Source organism: Danio rerio, chromosome 12 (assembly GCF_052040795.2).
Source record: "Danio rerio strain M-AB ecotype USA chromosome 12, GRCz13ab, whole genome shotgun sequence".
Lineage (NCBI taxonomy): Eukaryota > Metazoa > Chordata > Actinopteri > Cypriniformes > Danionidae > Danio > Danio rerio.
The window spans coordinates 52,025,001-52,042,500 of record NC_141032.1 but is presented as its reverse complement, the minus strand read 5'-3'; the positions used below and the strand labels follow the sequence as shown (position 1 = coordinate 52,042,500).

The following is a 17,500-nucleotide window of genomic DNA, read 5'->3' as shown; positions in this document are numbered from 1 at the left end:
CAATAGGACAAGAACACATCATTTGAAGGATTTTTCATTTATTTACCCCTTGCAGATCTTTGCAAAGTCTTGTAGATGATATTTTTGCTAAAAATATTAGATAAATTAAAAAGAAAAACTTAAAAATGATGCTCTTTTTAAATGGATGAGTAATTAACTAATGTTCTCCACTGCTGGAGGCATTATAAGTGCTCAGAGGAGTCTGTGCTCACCTTTCTGAGTATTACAATCAGTCACTGTTCTTGAAGAAAATATATGAATCTAGTGGCAATGCAACATTTAGCATGATTAAAAATAAACCAGCGCTATGCATAAAATACATCAAATAAGTTGGCCAAGTTGTAATAAATGTCTTTAGTTTACAGAAAACTAGAAAGCAATACATTGCTATTTTAACTGTTTTCTAACATGCACAGTTGAAGTCAGAATTGTTTGCCCTCCTGAATTATTAGCGCCCTGTTTATTTTTTCCCCAATTTCTGTTTAACAGTGAGAAGCTTTTTTTAACACATTTCTAATCATAACAGTGTTAATAACTCATCTCTAATAACTGATTTATTTCCTCTTTGTCATGATGACAGTAAATAATATTAGACTAGATATTCATCAAGACACTTCTATACAGCTTACAGTGTCATTTAAAGGCTTCACTAGGGTAATTGTGATGCTGCTGCTCTGATTAATTTAGAGATGAGTCCTCTATCTGCATTTTTCAGCTTGTTGAACAGTTGTGTGCTTTTATACACAGTTGCAATACTGTAAACATGTGCTTTTAATGAAAGAAATGCATCTTATAACTTTTTGATGCATTTTTACTCTTCATTTGCAAACATTTTTATATATCATGGTTGGTTTTCTTGTGATCAAATTTCACAGCCATGTACTATGAATCATTGACAGTTGGTAAATACTGCAAAAATTCTTTCCTTTTTATTGTTTTTGTCTTGTTTCTAGTCCAAATATGTAGAAAATCTTAAAGAATAAACATTTTCTAGACAGATTTTCTGTGGAAAATGCTTCTTGATTTAATTTGATTTTGATTTAAAGTGATTTTTTTAGATATTTGAACTAGAAAATACAAAAATGTAAGAAAAAAAGCATATTTTATAATGTAAGCAACACAGCTACAGCAAATAAAATTGATAATGCGTGTTTTAAATTTAAAGTGTGCAAATAATCAAGCATTAACGATAATTTATCATATTGTCTGCACTAAAGGGGCCCCAAATAAAATTCTGCTTAGGGCCCCCTAAAGGCTTGGGCCGGCCCTGCTTAGACGGTATTTAAACCTTGATTTGTCCAAACCGCGGTATACCTTGAAAACTGTCCCATCACGCCTCGAGTACAGTGACAGCAGTGAGGAGCAGCTGGACTTCCCCATGACACAGCACACTTCACTACAGCTTACTCTGCAGTCCAGCACTGGGCCAAACTCAATATTGGGCTCATTCTTCACCTAAATTAAATCACACTTTTAACCCAGTGGCTGCTTTTCCAGTATTTGACCCAGTAAGCCAGTATCAGTGTGCCGAGTAGAGGCAGCAGGCGTCAATACCCCACTGCAGAACACTCCAACACACCCGTCACACTTACTGCCAAACACTGAACTGCTGGAGCCCAACACTGAAGATCACGTTAACCCAGTTACTTTACAACAGCCCAGCCCAGCCCAGCCCAGCCCAGCGTTTAGTTTAGGCAATAAAGACAGATCTACAAATGATCCGATGAGATTCAACGACAAAGTCTGGCAGAAACCAAATCACCCACAAACACACACACACACACACACACACACACACACACACACACACACACACACACACACACACAGACTTTATCTCTCTCTCTCTCTCACACACACACACACCTCTCTCCCTCCTCCGGGTGTTCTCTCTCTCTCTCTCTCTCTCTCTCTCTCTCTCTACACACTCCTCCTCCTGCTGCTGGTGGTGCTGGTGTTGTTCCTCTTGTCCGTCCAGCAGTGTGTGTCTCCTCATTCTGCTGCTGGTCCTCTGAGGGGTGTGTGTGACTCTTCCTCCTCCTCCTCCTCCTCCTCCTCCACTTCTCTCCTGATGGAGGAGAAACTGAAAGACTCTCCGTTCTCCATCCAGAACCTGCTGAGCAGGCCGGAGCGCCCGCCGATGCCCGTCTGCAGAGTGCCGGAGCTGGGCTTCCTGCGGCTGGGGCCCTGGTGCTGCGCTGGAGCCCCGGAGACGCCCGCCAGTGAGTACACACACACAAACACTCACACACACACACGCACACGCACACACGCACACACAAACACACACACACACGCACACACAAACACACACTGGACAGTCTGAGCTGACTTTAGATGTGTCAGATTACAGTCATGATGAGTAAGTTTAACTCTGAGTATGTGTCTCTCTCTGTGTGTGTGTGTGTGTGTGTGTGTATGTGTGTGTGTGTGTGTGTGTGTGTGTGTGTGTGTGTGTGTGTGTATGTGTGTGTGTGTGTGTGTGTGTCAGGCATGCGCAGGGCCCCCGCAGACACACTGCAGCCGGACTGTGCGGCCCCGGGGCCCAGCGCTGAGGATGAGGATGATGATGAAGAAGCTCCGCTGGAGGACAGTGACTGTGAGGAGGCTCGAGCGCAGGTGAAGAAGCTCTGCCGGAAGAAGAAGACTCGCACCGTGTTCTCGCGCGCGCAGGTGTTCCAGCTGGAGTCCACCTTCGACCTGAAGCGGTACCTGAGCAGCTCTGAGCGCGCCGGCCTCGCCGCATCACTGCACCTCACCGAGACGCAGGTCAAGATCTGGTTCCAGAACCGCAGGAACAAGTGGAAACGGCAGATCGCGGCCGAGCTCGAGTCCGCCAGCCTCAGCCATGCGCACAGGGTGGTGCGTGTGCCCGTCATCTACCACGAGCACGCGCTCTACTACCCGCACCCGCTTATCAGACCCGTGTGAGGACCGACAGACCCGCTGTAGAACTCAGGCACCTGTCGGAGGAGCACACCTGAGCTGGACACACGGCTTCAGTACGGTCTTTCATTTCTGGAGTTGCGCATCTTCATCATCATCTTCATCATCATCAGTATCGGCTCTGCAATGTTAACCGGATCTCCAGATGTTTGTGTTGTGATTGTCAGAGATGGAGGTGTACATGTGTGTGTTCAGTGTCCGCTGGAGCTCTGCTGTGTGTCCTTCAGTAAACCCATCAGTGGACCCGTCCCGCGCTCACCTGTCAGGACTCCCGCTCTCAGACCTGCTCTCTCCACTTAAACATGCTGGGCTGTTTTAACCCACCGCTGAGTCAAACGTAGACAAATGCTGGATTATTATGGATTATTATTAAGGCTGCATTATTTTATTATGAAATTGAATGATATTTTAAGCCCAACTACTGCGATTATTTACTATTGTGTTCATGTTTGACCCATTAGCGGTTAAAATAACCCAGCAGATGTACCGTGACTGTCTTCTGTAAATACTGAATTGTTTTGCAGCTGGCGTGTGTGTGTGTGTGTGTGTGTGTGTGTGTGTGTGTGTGTGTGTGTGTGTGTGTGTGTGTGCTGTAATAAAGCGCGTGTGTTCAGCAGTGTCGGCTCTCTGCGTATTCTCCTGTACCGGGTGAAATGGTCACGGCGCGGGGTTATTTATTGTATTTATAATATTATTGTCGGAGGAAGATCACTCAGACTGAGTTATAAATGTTGAACTTGTTCAATCTCCTCATTATAATCACTGAGGTGTTCTGCGCCATATAAGACTGTTTAACATATCATCATGTGTTGATCAGGAGAGGATCTGTCAGTGCGGGTTTGAGTCTTATAAAATCTGCCGGTTATTACTGATATTTCTATAATTATCTTTAATGTAATGTTTAGCTGCGCGCTCGCGTTGCCCGATTAATCCCGCAGTTTACGGCATCGCGACGCGTTTATTAAACACTCTAAACACGCTAAAATATTAAAACATAATCAAACGAATAACAGCCGACACATGAGAATAATTCTCCACCTGTATGATGAAATCTCTCCATCTATCGGCTCTTTCTTCAGCTAAAGCATATTGGAGAGCAGACGGACTGAGTTTATACTTTATTATTATTAATTTTGATTTGCGTTATTTTATTATCCTGATTAATTCACTGAATTATGCATTTAATTGTAATTGACGCTTATTTAATACTCATTTGTGAGTCGCTTTAGACAGAAGTGTCTCCTAAATTAATCATGTAATCTATATAATATTCCGCGTAAATAATCATCATCTGATGCGCTCATAAAACAGCAGATTAATACCGCAGTCATAACTCATAATCACTGTATAAAACACGGATAACAGGGTCTTCTGCTGGATTATCTGAGTGATCTGAGAGGTTTATAAGCGCCAGCATGTTTCACCTGTAAATGTTTTGGAGTGTCGGGTAATTGCGGGAATAGACTATTGTGTGCTTTCATGGTTCAACACTAAAGAATCTTTTCTGGTTCGATCGGGCCAATGGTTCAGATTTTTACTTGCCCTGCCAAAATCACCGGCCCCATCAACAACAACAACAAAAAAGGAAAGTTAGTATAGTTATTTTTAGCTACATATTTTAAATAATGTGTAAAAAATAAATCGGTGAATCTAATTTCAATATTTAAAAAATGTTAATAAATGTATGATGAGCAAAATCCAGTGCTGCAAACAAAAAGTGCGGAATGGAAATGAGGTATTTTAATGCAGTTTGAAATTATTTAACAAAACGTGGCTGACTGGCATATTGTGCAAATAAATAAATAAATAAATCGCTTAATTTTTCGTTGTGTCCTCATGTACATCTCTGCTTCCAAGCCGTTATAAACAGACATTTTATTTTAGCCTCATGATCTGATGTGGCCGTCTCTTCGTTGTGGTTGTTATCACGGTTTAAAAAAAATCATGTTCAAAACATCAAATCAGATAAGAGGATCCAAAAAGCAATATTGTGTTTACGACAACACAGAGAAGGAAGCATTTTAAGACAATAAAAGCTCAAGCTTAAAATGCACACTATTGACGCATATTCGCGGGCTAATTAAACTTCAGTGACACGCCGGCACTGTCCCAATCCGGCCAGTAATAATCCTCCTGTCCACTGTCCCAGACATCTCACACACTGGCCCCGGCCATAGGGCAGTCCTTATTATTGAGCCCTGTGCTTTATTTCTTACATTTCGTTTACATTTTTATTGTAAAAGTGATCGATAAAATAACCAAACTATGTAAAAATATAATAATAATAAAATATAAAATAATAATAATAAAATAATAATGATAATAATCTGATTCAGACATAAACTAATAACGTTAATGAACACAGAGAAATGTAGATAATATGTAGATCAAGCTACACATTCGGATAATTTCTGAATTAAACGGAAGTGACAGAAATATCGTTTAATATGCGACTCGAGGGCGGATTATTGACATTATGTGAAATATTATATGAAATATGATGAATATGAATGATTCTGCGCGAAACTCTTCATGTATGAACACAGAATTTGGTCATTTCTCACAGTAGAGTAGTGTTGTGTGGTGATCAGCGGGCACGCAGGAGCAATATTGATCACTAACTGAACACCTGAGTCCTCCTCAGCCCTCAGCGGCGCTGACTCTCTACTGAAGCCCACAGCTGAGGGGAGTCGCGGCTGCTCCTCTCCGCCACTCAGTCTCTCCGGTTAACGGAAATATTAACTCACTAAACCTGATACAGATTTAATCCATACCTGAGCTGTCGATCAAACGCCTGATGCGCCGCCGGAAACACGTCACTTCTCGCGGTGATTTGTTGTTTCGTGTGCTCGTTCGCGCCAGGAAGTTGATGCGCGTAACCAGTCAGCAGTAGAGACCGTTGGACGGAGTTTTGAAACGGGCCAATGAGAGCAGAGCTCTGCTGTGAACGCAGCCAATCAAATTGAGCCCAGATGAGCGGCAGAGCAGCAGCAGAGAACAGCGGCACGGTGAGAGCTAACGCGCATTATATCAGTATAACGTTATTAATATTAATAATAGACCAATCGCGAGTGTCTGAGAGAGGTTTACTCGCCTGCTTCAGCTCTGAGCAGCACGGGAGAGATGATCAGAGCAGCGAGAGTCAGGATCCACAGCTCCCGGGGCTACAGCGAGTCCAGTTATGGGGAGCGGATGCTAACTGAGGGTGTCTGGTTCCTTCTCTCCTGTGTTCATTGTAGGAGCAGCTGGATTCTGGTCCAGCTGGAGTAGTGCACTAGTGAGGGTCTGTTATGATAAGAGCTCTACTGAGGGCCTAATTAGTAGACCAGTGAAGGTCGGTAATGAGAATAGCACTAGTGTAATCTGACTAGTGCTCTAGCAAGGGTTTGTGTTAAGAATAGTGCACTAGTGAGGGTATGTGTTATAAGAGCACTAGTAAGGGTCTGTGAAGAAAATAGCGCTGGTGATGGTCTGATTAGTGCTCTAGCAAGGGTCTGTAATATGATAAGAGCACTACTGAGGGTTTAATTAGTAGACTAGTGAGCGTCTGTGTTATGATAGAAGAACACTACTGAGGGTCTGTGACAAGAATAACGCTAGTGATGGTCTGAATAGTGCACTAGTGAGGGTCTGTTGAGAGTAGGGCTGCTCAATCTATCGTTTCAGCATGGATATGGCAGTGTGCGCATCCGCTATAGCAGGGGTCACCAATCCTGGTCCTGGAGGTCCGGTGTCCCTGCAGGGTTTAGGATTATTAGGAAAACAGGATTATTTCACGCTGACAGATCATCTCCTTAAAACAAGCAGCAAACTCCTCATTTCACTGATTTCCTCTGACGGTGAACACTCCACAATAATCTTGATATTTGGACTAGAAACGAGACAAAACGAAGTCAGAAAAGCTTTTCTCTGCCTTAATACTGAAAGACTCCAGAACACCGCCAGACTCACAGTATCTCAGCTGTGTTCACACTGCAGAAGAAAACAAGGCAGAATCACATTATTGCAGGACCCTGCAGCTCTACTCACAGTAGTGATGATGATGATGATGATGATGATGATGATGGAGCTCTACTGAGGGTCTGGAGAGTAGTGTAGTGGTCAGCGAGTGCCCTTGAGTGTCTGTAGTAATGATTGTGTGTGTGTCTGTGTATGTGTCTGTGTGTGTGTGTGTGTGTGTGTCTGTGTATGTGTCTGTGTGTGTGTGTGCGTGCAGATGACCGGAGCGAATGAGTTTAAGCTGGCCCAGGGCCCGGAGGACAGCGTCTCGGCAGTGAAGTTCAGCCCGTCCTCCTCTCAGTTCCTGCTGGTGTCCTCTTGGGACGGCTCCGTGCGGCTCTACGACGCCAGCGCCAACAGCATGAGGATGAAGTACCAACACCTGGCGCCCGTGCTGGACTGCGCTTTCTCTGTAGGGCACGACCCAATCACACACTGCAGAATACACACTGGAGACTCTCACTGACTGTGTGTGTGTGTGTGTGTGTGTGTGTGTGTGTGTGTGTGTGTGTGTGTGTGTGTGTGTGTGTGTGTGTGTTTCAGGACCCAACCCATGCATGGAGCGGTGGTCTGGACAGTCAGCTGAAGACTCATGACCTGAACACTGATCAGGGTGAGTGTGAACAGCATCTGTGTTCCGGTTCACACACACACACACACACACTGCAGACTGAAGTGTGTTGTTGATCTGTGTAGGATGTGTAATGTGTAAACGGCTCCTGTTACGCTGCAGATCAGTACACCAGCACATGAGGGTCTCTAATACTGCAGTAGCCCAGATATTCATCATTCACACACCTTTACCTGAGCCGCTCCACTGATCACCTGGCCTATACTGCATCTGTCCGCCATGTTTCTAGTTTTAATCTAACTCTGACCCTAGAGCACTCATTAGTGTACTGTGATGTGTGTGTGTGTGTGTGTGTGTAGACACTATCGTGGGCACACACGACGCCCCGATCCGCTGTGTGGAGTTCTGCCCGGAGGTCAATGTTCTGGTGACGGGCAGCTGGGATCAGTCGGTGCGGCTCTGGGACCCGCGAACACCCTGCAACGCCGGCACATTCACACAGCCTGAGAAGGTGAGCACACACACACACACACACACACACACGCACACATAGACTGTCTCACACACACATACACTCACACTCTCTCTCTGCGTCAGGTGTACACTCTCTCTGTGGCGGGGGATCGTCTGATCGTGGGGACGGCGGGTCGGCGGGTGCTGGTGTGGGATCTGAGGAACATGGGATACGTGCAGCAGCGCCGCGAGTCCAGCCTCAAGTACCAGACGCGCTGCATACGGGCCTTCCCCAACAAACAGGTCACACACACACACACTCAGCGCACGCACCGCTCACACCGCAACCCTAGAGTCAACACAACATAATGTTATAAATGATGCGTGTGTGTGTGTGTGTGCGTGCGTGCGTGTGTGTGTGTGTGTGTGTGTGTGTGTGTGTGTGTGTGTGTGTGTGTGTGTGTGTGTGTGTGTGTGTTCAGGGCTATGTGCTGAGCTCCATCGAGGGCCGTGTGGCTGTGGAGTATCTGGACCCCAGTCTGGAGGTGCAGAAGAAGAAATACGCCTTCAAGTGCCACAGACTGAAGGAGAACGGCATCGAGCAGGTGTATCCGGTCAACGCCATCTCCTTCCACAGCGTGCACAACACCTTTGCCACCGGTAAACACACACACACACACACACACACACACACACACTGCAGTTCATCACTCAAAGCCTGCCATTACACATGCACATCTATAATGCTCTTAGTCTATGCTGACATCATCTTCAGCAGCTCAAACACTCTAATGGCTAATGGACAGACGGCTGCTTCTCACTCAGGCCTGCTGGACATGCTAATGAGATGGAGACTAGTGGGCGGGGCTTTCCCCCTCTAATGACACGTACAAAGAGAGAATGCCAATCACAGTGATTCTGCATCAAGTCTGATACAACAAACACAGTTCACTACTGCTGAGCATCAGAGACTGCTGGATACACACACACACACACACACACACACACACACCACACACACTGCTGGGTTTAAATGCTTCATAGAAGTCATTTCTGCATAACAGGTGTGTTTTTAATGCGTGTGTATGTGTGCGTGTGTGCAGGTGGTTCAGACGGTTTCGTCAACATCTGGGACCCGTTCAATAAGAAGCGTCTGTGTCAGTTCCACCGGTACCCCAGCAGCATCGCCTCTCTGTCCTTCAGCACGGACGGCTCTCTGCTGGCCATCGCCTCCTCATACATGCAGGAGCTGGGGGACGTCTCACACCCCGCTGACACTGTGTTCATCCGCCAGGTCACCGACGCAGAGACCAAGCCCAAGTGAGTCACACACACACACACACACACACACAAGCTGAGGCTGAGTGTGTGTGTGTTCAGTGATGCTCCTGTGCAGACACACTGAAGATGATGTATCAGTCCGGTATGCAGTGCTGGATGGATGTGCGTGTGTGTGTGTGTGTGTGTGCGCGTGTGTGTTTGGGTTAGTGAACTGTTGTTTGGCTTTAGATTATCGACTGCCCTCACTGCTGGATTATTGCAGTAAATCTCTCCTCATTCATTATCGCTGAACATCTGACCGTGTTGTGTGCTTGTCGAGACCAGGGCTTCCCAAAGTCGGGGTTGCAGGACAATGACGGGGGTCACTTGGGGATTTCTGAAAGTCGAATAAATCACTCCGTGACACCTTTATCCATCAAACACCTTAAACATGAACACTGAGGACCGTCTCTGAGTCTCCAAAACTAAAGCAACATCCGTCTTGTGCTGAGTCCAGCGCTGTCATTAGCGGACGCTAGCATTAATACTGTGGTGATCTAGCGATGATGAGGGTTTAGACTGTTGTGTGCTGTCAGTGTGTGTGTGTGTGTGTGTGTGTGTGTGTGTGTGTGTGTGCTGTCAGTGTGTGTGTGTGTGTGTGTGTGTTCAGTGTTTGTATATTTATAATTGGCTCTGAGGAATGTGGGGGTCTCGAGTCGCTGGCCTTGTTGTTTTGGGGGTCACGAGCTGAAAAGTTTGGGAACCCCTGATCTAGAAGATGCTGCGTGATTTAAGAGTTTACATATCTGGACTAGAAACAAGACACACACTCTCAGTGACAAAAGCAGTGTGTGTGTGTGTGTGTGTTTATATACTCATATGATGTGTGTGTGTGTGTTCTGGTGTTCACAGATCGACGTGATTGGCTGAGCTGCAGTGATTACCCCTGAAAACACCCCTCCTCCACCACTCTGCCTGTCTGTCTGTCTAACGTGTGTGAATATCTGTGTGTGTGTGTTCTGTTCTCCAGTGTGTTTTTATGTTCTGAAAATCAATAAATCTTTTTTTTATTCATGTAACGTGCAGATCTGTGTGTGTTTATTTCATCTGCTTAATGACAGCTGCTTTATTCAGGGCATTCACAATTGTTCACACACACACACACACACAAACAGACTTACAAGCAAACTCTAGCACACACACACACACACACACACACACTGTCTGCAGAGAGGATCAGGCATCACTCCTGCACTATTCTGCAGTGTGTGTTGGTGTGCTGAACAGTGTGTGTGTGTGTGTGTGTTACCTGGTGTGGCTCTCTCCTCTGATCAGCGGTGGTGACTCTGGCTTTGCTGATGTGATGTGAGCTGCTTGTTCAGCAGTAATGTCCTCATCTGCTCTTCCGCTCGCTGATGTGGAGTTCACTGAGGAAGAGCCGCACAGTCACAGCCAACGACACCATATTACCATTAAACCAGCAGAACACCAGCAGAACACAGCTAATGGAGCAGGGTCAACGCTATATCTGATCATCTCCACTGTGATCAGCTGAGTGTGTGTGTGTGTGTGTGTGTGTGCTGATCATGTGGTTTATTGTCATTAATGTTGGTTTGGCATGTGTCTGCTCCTGTCTCACACCTCCAAAAGCGGTTCTGGATGATCCGGTGTGATCTCGAGTGTGTGTGTGTCGAGTAACAGGTATAGCCCAGAGCAGTTCACACACACACATGATCACGTCATCATCCACACACACACACACACTGAGGTGAGCAGCTCGTGGGCATGTCTCAGCGCTGTGCTCCGCTCTCTTTACAGTCTCCTCTTCTCTTTTGTCTGGTGGAGAACTTCAGCGACCCGTTTCAGCAGGACCGAGCCGGTGCCGTGTGCAGTACAGCTCCTGTCAGAGGAAGCGGCGTCAGTGTTCAGCACATCTATAATCTAGAGTCTTCAGCAGATCTGAGCCTGATGTAATCTACAGCTGCTGTTCCTCACTTCACACACACACACACACACAAACACACACGAGTGAGCAGTTAGAGAACATGAACTCACCTGACTGAGGGAGTCCTGCGGCACTGCGAGAGCTCAGATCTGCGGCTTCTGCACACACACACACACACTCTGAATAACTTCAAGTTCTCTCCTGTTCCCAAAGACACACACACACACACACACACACACACACACACACACACACACAGCACGACAGACAGAAATCTGCGCTTTATTGCACTGCATCATTACACAGCATCAACTCAACACTGCTGATGAAGAGGAGAGAGGAAGAGTGTAGAGATCAGAGTGAAGCTTGATCATAACATACTGAACACACAATCAACAGCCAGCACAACAATGTGTGTGTGTGTGTGTGTGCTGTCAGTTCAGTCCATCTATTAATGCAGGTTATTGCAGTGATTGGGAAAGTAACTGAGCTTTATTAGCAGCATTAAAGTGTGTGTCTGAGTGAGTGTGAGTCAGAGAGTGTGTGTGTGTGTGTGTGTGTTCAGATGCTCAGTGTGATGGAGCGGATTCTTCCACACGGGATCCTGGATTCGGTTGCGTCTCCACGCATGCGGAAGATCACACGTGTGCTGGACGGGATGGTTGCCGTGGCGATGATCGGTTTACCCAGCCACCCCTGAGGACCACGCTTATACAGGGAGACGGTGACCTGAACACACACACACACACACACGCGCTGAGCATCAGTGTTCACCAATGAGCGGCCCTCACAGAGTCTGCATCTGCCTATTCACTGATGTAAGTGTGTGTGTGTGTGTGTGTGTGTGTGTGTGATCAATGTACAGGACAGTATTGATCATCTGCCGCTCTTCTGAAGGAATGCACATCTTACTCCTGATGGCGATCTCCTTCAGAACGACAGCGGCTCTTTGTTTATACGTGTGTGTGTGTGTGTGTGTGTGTGTGTTCAGCTAGTTTCCGCCAGTGATGTGTGTTTGACAGGACGGGCTGTACATCACGATGATGTCATACAGATCATAAGGCCAGAGAGCTTCAGCTCCTCAGTGCAGCTGGGTGGTTTGCCAGTGGAGATCTGCAGCTGTCTGTGGATACACTCCTCGTGTGTGTGTGTGTGTGTGTGTGTGTGTGTGTAGCTGAGACTCCAGAGTGCACAAACACAAGCTGCACAAACTGTCCTGAACACACGTCTGCTCTGAGCCCCTCCCCTGGAGGATCCTCAGTCTATAGTCATCCCTGATTGGCTCCTGCACTAAGAGGGCGGGGCTTAATTGGCTATTATTGAAGTTCCACTTTCCCCATTCAGTCCTACAGGAGCCACGCGTCTGCTGTGTTCTGTGTGTGTTTAAACTGAACGCTGACTGTGTGTGTGTGTGTGTGTGTGTGTGTGTGTGTGTGTGTGTGTGTGTGGTGAACAGCAGAAGCGGAGGCTGGGTCACGTTGGGTCGTTTCATCTCGTCTGTGTGCTCCACAATGGCTGTTTAATGAGACTCACACATCCTCAGATAATACACACGTCACTTCGAAAGGCTGGCAGGATTAGGATCATCCTCTGTCATGGCTGATCTCCCGCACTATCACTAGCTGGACACTACACTCCGTTACGGGTCTGCGTCCAACCTCTGATGAGGTCTGATGATGATGATGATGTCTGATGAGCAGAACAGGATGAAGAGTTTAATGGAGACGCTGGCTCACATCCACTGTAGAGCTCTCCACACACACACACACACACACACACACACACACACACACACACACACACACACACACACACAGTGTCTGTGAGTAACTAATAATGGTCATATATTAGCCAAGACTTCTCTCTAGTGGCTCATATCAGTTATTAAAGGCCCTGATCTGTCACTGCTGACCCACTGGTGTTACTAGTAGTCCAGTTGTCTCCCAAGGGTCCCAGATCTTTAACTAGGTCCCAGATCAATAAAAATGACACTGACCCAAACACTCAGCCAAACACCTGAACACTCACCCTAACACTTAAGCACTGACTCAAACAGTGACCCAAACAAATGAACACCAACCCAAACATCTGAACATTGACCCAAACATCTGAACATTGACCCAAACACCTGAACATTGACCCAAACATCTGAACATTGACCCAAACATCTGAACATTGACCCAAACATCTGAACATTGACCCAAACACCTGAACATTGACCCAAACATCTGAACATTGACCCAAACACCTGAATATTGACCCAAACACCTGAACATTGACCCAAACATCTGAACATTGACCCAAACATCTGAACATTGACCCAAACATCTGAACATTGACCCAAACATCTGAACATTGACCCAAACACCTGAACATTGACCCAAACATCTGAACATTGACCCAAACATCTGAACATTGACCCAAACATCTGAACATTGACCCAAACATCTGAACATTGACCCAAACACCTGAACATTGACCCAAACATCTGAACATTGACCCAAACATCTGAACATTGACCCAAACATCTGAACATTGACCCAAACACCTGAACATTGACCCAAACATCTGAACATTGACCCAAACATCTGAACATTGACCCAAACACCTGAACATTGACCCAAACATCTGAACATTGACCCAAACATCTGAACATTGACCCAAACATCTGAACATTGACCCAAACACCTGAACATTGACCCAAACATCTGAACATTGACCCAAACACCTGAATATTGACCCAAACACCTGAACATTGACCCAAACATCTGAACATTGACCCAAACACCTGAACATTGACCCAAACACCTGAACATTGACCCAAACACCTAAGTGCTGACTTAAACAGTGACCAATACAATGTCCCAAACATCTGAACACTGAGCCAAACGTCTGAACACTGACCCAAACACTTGATTATTGAATTGAACACTAACCCAAATACCTAAACACTAACCTAACGCTCGAATACTGAGCAAAACACCTGAACATTGACCCAAACACCTGAACACTGACCTGAACACTGATCCAAACACCAGAACACCGGGCCAAACACCTGAACACTGACTCAAACACCAGAACACCGAGCCAAACACCTGAACACTGACTCAAACACCAGAACACCGAGCCAAACACCTGAACAACGAGCCAAACACCTGAACACTGACCCAAACACCTGAACACTCAGGCAAATACCTGAATACTGACCCAAACACTTAAGCACTAACTCAAACATTGATCCAAACACCTGAACACTAACCTAAACACCCAAACACTGACCCAAACACCTAAACACTGACCCATACACTGACCTGAACCCCTGAACACTGACTCAAACATCCAAACACTGACCAGAACATCGAAACTTCGACCCAAACACTGACCCAAACACCTGAACACTGACTGAAATGCTCAGCTGCTCTTGCGGTGCGCACTCCTCTAAAGCCCCATTCACACTATGAGTGACAATCAGCACCGAGCGGCTGTTCATTTCAGCAGAGAGCGGGCGACAGTCCGGCACACCCTGTTTTCTTCTTCATCTCTGTAATTGGGCTTGTTATGTACCGATTCATTCATATTTAGTGTTTCCCTGAGCAAAGTTTCTGTCAGCAGCTCGTCCGCTCTCGGACTCATGATGTGGCTGCGAGTGTGAATGGCTCTTGAGCTCATGTGGGATTGAGTTCAGCTCCACAAACACTGCTAACCGCATTACAGGAGCTGCACGCGCTCCGCTGCTCCCGCTAACTCCATTTAGCACACAAATCAGGTTTAAAGAGCATATTGATGCCCAGCATTATTAAGCGTGATTATCAAAACAACAGACAATGGGCCGATGTCCGCTAACCGGTTTATCTGTAATTTCACAGAAGCAAAACAGATGGCGACTCTCAGATTCACTGCAGAACGAGGAAACGCAGATAAGACTGATTCAGATCAATTTAAAGCACAAGTTCTGATAAAGCCCGGCTAATCACATCACAGAGGAAAGTTCCGTCAATCACCATCAATTAAAGCACAGTGACGAATTTATCGGCAATTAGCGAGCAGCCGTTCATTAGACAGCAGAAACACATCTGGAGATCTGTGCGCCGGTCCAACACAGACGGGTTTATTCTAATCGACCAAACACGAACAAACTCGAGCGGGTCGCTGAGCGGCGGGGGGACCGACTGCAGTAATGAACAGACATAATCGGCCCCCTTCACACAATATATTCAAAATATGCATAACACCAGGTGACCGTGATTATGCGGGAGTGGATCTGTGTGTTCAGCCGGAGTCACACACACACGGGTCTGCCATGTAAATCTTCATCTTGAGTTTATGAAGTGTGTGTGAAGAGCTGTTGAAGCGTCGTCTGCAGGGTTCTGAGAGCCGCCGCTGTGCTGGAGAGCGGATTATAGAGCGCAGGAGAGCCGGCATTAGCCAAACTATCAGGTTTAACACAAACCAGATGAACTCACTTTATGATCAATCAAAAAATTCATTACAGTCATACAGATAAAACATCTCAGCCTGAACGACGGTCCAGTGCGGATGAAGGAAGATCTACACTATAGTATAGTCAAATGCTGAACATACACATGTAATGTACACCACAGTGTAAAGAGGGACAGCAGACTTCAATCTTAATCACCTGCTAAATAAAATGTTCTTATAACAGTTATTATAATCTGGAGGAAATAAACAATACATTAAAGTGTCAGAGTTTACATAAACAGCAGATTAAGCACTCATTACACATCTACATCTGTCTTTGCATTTTCAGACCTGTGTGTGTGTGTGTGTGTGTGTGTGTGTGTGTGTGTGTGTGTGTGTGTGTGTGTGTGTGTGTGTGTGTGTGCACCAGCCCAAACTCTTCTTCTATTGTCTGTTTGTGTGGCTGTTATGGATTGGAGATTGCAGCTCTCCTGATTCTGAAGGAATCCCTCAGACCGCTAGCACACAGTATAATTATTTCTGTGTGTTTCGTCTGTACGGGTTAAAGATGCGTGTGAAAACCCTCTTCTACAGTGGCAGGCTCAGGGCGTGGTTTCATGGTTTCAGGCAGTGTGTTTCTCAGTTCACGAGTGATTGTGAAACTGTGTCACAGAGAGCAGATGGAGAAACACATTAACACACACTGGAGAAACACACACTGCAGAAACACACACTGGAGAAACACACACTGGAGAAACACACACTGCAGAAACACACACTGCAGAAACACACACTGCAGAAACACACACTACAGAAACACACACTGCAGAAACACACACTGGAGAAACACACACTGCAGAAACACACACTGGAGAAACACACACTGCAGAAACACACACTGCAGAAACACACACTGGAGAAACACACACTGGAGAAACACACACTGCAGAAACACACACTGCAGACACACACACTGGAGAAACACACACTGCAGACACACACACTGCAGAAACACACACTGCAGAAACACACACTGCAGAAACACACACTGCAGAAACACACACTGGAGAAACACACACTGCAGAAACACACACTGCAGAAACACACACTGCAGAAACACACACTGGAGAAACACACACTGGAGACACACACACTGCAGAAACACACACTGCAGACACACACTGGAGAAACACACACTGGAGAAACACACACTGGAGAAACACACACTGGAGACACACACACTGCAGAAACACACACTGCAGAAACACACACTGGAGAAACACACACTGGAGAAACACACACTGGAGACACACACACTGCAGAAACACACACTGCAGAAACACACACCGCAGAAACACACACTGCAGAAACACACCGCAGAAACACACACTGCAGAAACACACACTGCAGACACACACACTGGAGAAACACACACTGGAGACACACACACTGCAGAAACACACACTGGAGAAACACACACTGCAGAAACACACACTGCAGAAACACACACTGCAGACACACACACTGCAGAAACACACACTGCAGAAACACACACTGCAGAAACACACACTGCAGAAACACACACTGCAGAAACACACACCGCAGAAACACACACTGCAGAAACACACACTGCAGACACACACACTGGAGAAACACACACTGGAGACACACACACTGCAGAAACACACACTGGAGAAACACACACTGCAGAAACACACACTGCAGAAACACACACTGCAGACACACACACTGCAGAAACACACACTGCAGAAACACACACTGCAGAAACACACACTGCAGAAACACACACTGCAGAAACACACACTGGAGAAACACACACTGCAGAAACACACACTGCAGAAACACACACTGCAGAAACACACACTGCAGAAACACACACTGCAGAA

At 46.2% G+C, this 17,500-nt stretch overlaps 3 protein-coding genes across 12 annotated transcripts in view; 2 read left to right on the top strand and 1 right to left on the bottom strand.

The window, feature by feature from the left end:
* The first annotated feature begins 1,962 nt into the window (after positions 1-1,962).
* On the top strand, positions 1,963-4,769 carry hmx3b (H6 family homeobox 3b). The gene is made up of 2 exons (XM_087277196.1): positions 1,963-2,222; positions 2,492-4,769. Exons 1-2 carry the CDS (start codon positions 2,072-2,074, stop codon positions 2,929-2,931), a joined length of 591 nt encoding a protein of 196 aa, XP_087133322.1. The 5' UTR covers positions 1,963-2,071; the 3' UTR covers positions 2,932-4,769.
* A 1,136-nt stretch (positions 4,770-5,905) lies between these two features.
* Positions 5,906-10,314, top strand: bub3 (BUB3 mitotic checkpoint protein). Of its 4 annotated transcripts, none has more exons than XR_015503353.1 (8): positions 5,906-5,954; positions 7,163-7,357; positions 7,489-7,558; positions 7,876-8,027; positions 8,114-8,272; positions 8,452-8,629; positions 9,073-9,359; positions 9,401-10,308. XR_015503353.1 is itself a non-coding variant. In XM_087274841.1 (8 exons), the coding sequence occupies exons 1-8, from the start codon at positions 5,919-5,921 to the stop codon at positions 10,149-10,151; spliced, it is 1,017 nt and encodes a 338-aa protein (XP_087130967.1). In that variant the 5' UTR covers positions 5,906-5,918; the 3' UTR covers positions 10,152-10,308.
* A 1,112-nt stretch (positions 10,315-11,426) lies between these two features.
* Positions 11,427-17,500, bottom strand: part of si:zfos-911d5.4 — a 15,934-nt gene continuing 9,860 nt past the window's right edge. For 6 of the 7 annotated variants that reach the window (XM_087274540.1, XM_087274542.1, XM_087274544.1 and 3 more), the window contains one exon: positions 11,427-11,903. In XM_087274540.1, coding sequence (XP_087130666.1) covers positions 11,736-11,903 — 168 coding nt within the window. In that variant the 3' untranslated portion in view covers positions 11,427-11,735. 7 annotated transcript variants of the gene reach the window in all.

What these genes read in the sequence shown, in the direction of transcription:
- hmx3b (XM_087277196.1), top strand. Translation starts at nt 2,072, where the DNA reads ATGGAGGAGAAACTGAAAGACTCTCCGTTCTCCATCCAGAACCTGCTG. An exon ending in AGCCCCGGAGACGCCCGCCA is followed by an intron (nt 2,223 to 2,491) that starts GTGAGTACACAC and finishes TGTGTGTGTCAG; the next exon opens with GCATGCGCAGGGCCCCCGCA.
- bub3 (XM_087274841.1), top strand. Translation starts at nt 5,919, where the DNA reads ATGAGCGGCAGAGCAGCAGCAGAGAACAGCGGCACG. An exon ending in TGCTGGACTGCGCTTTCTCT is followed by an intron (nt 7,358 to 7,488) that starts GTAGGGCACGAC and finishes TGTGTGTTTCAG; the next exon opens with GACCCAACCCATGCATGGAG. An exon ending in CATTCACACAGCCTGAGAAG is followed by an intron (nt 8,028 to 8,113) that starts GTGAGCACACAC and finishes TCTCTGCGTCAG; the next exon opens with GTGTACACTCTCTCTGTGGC.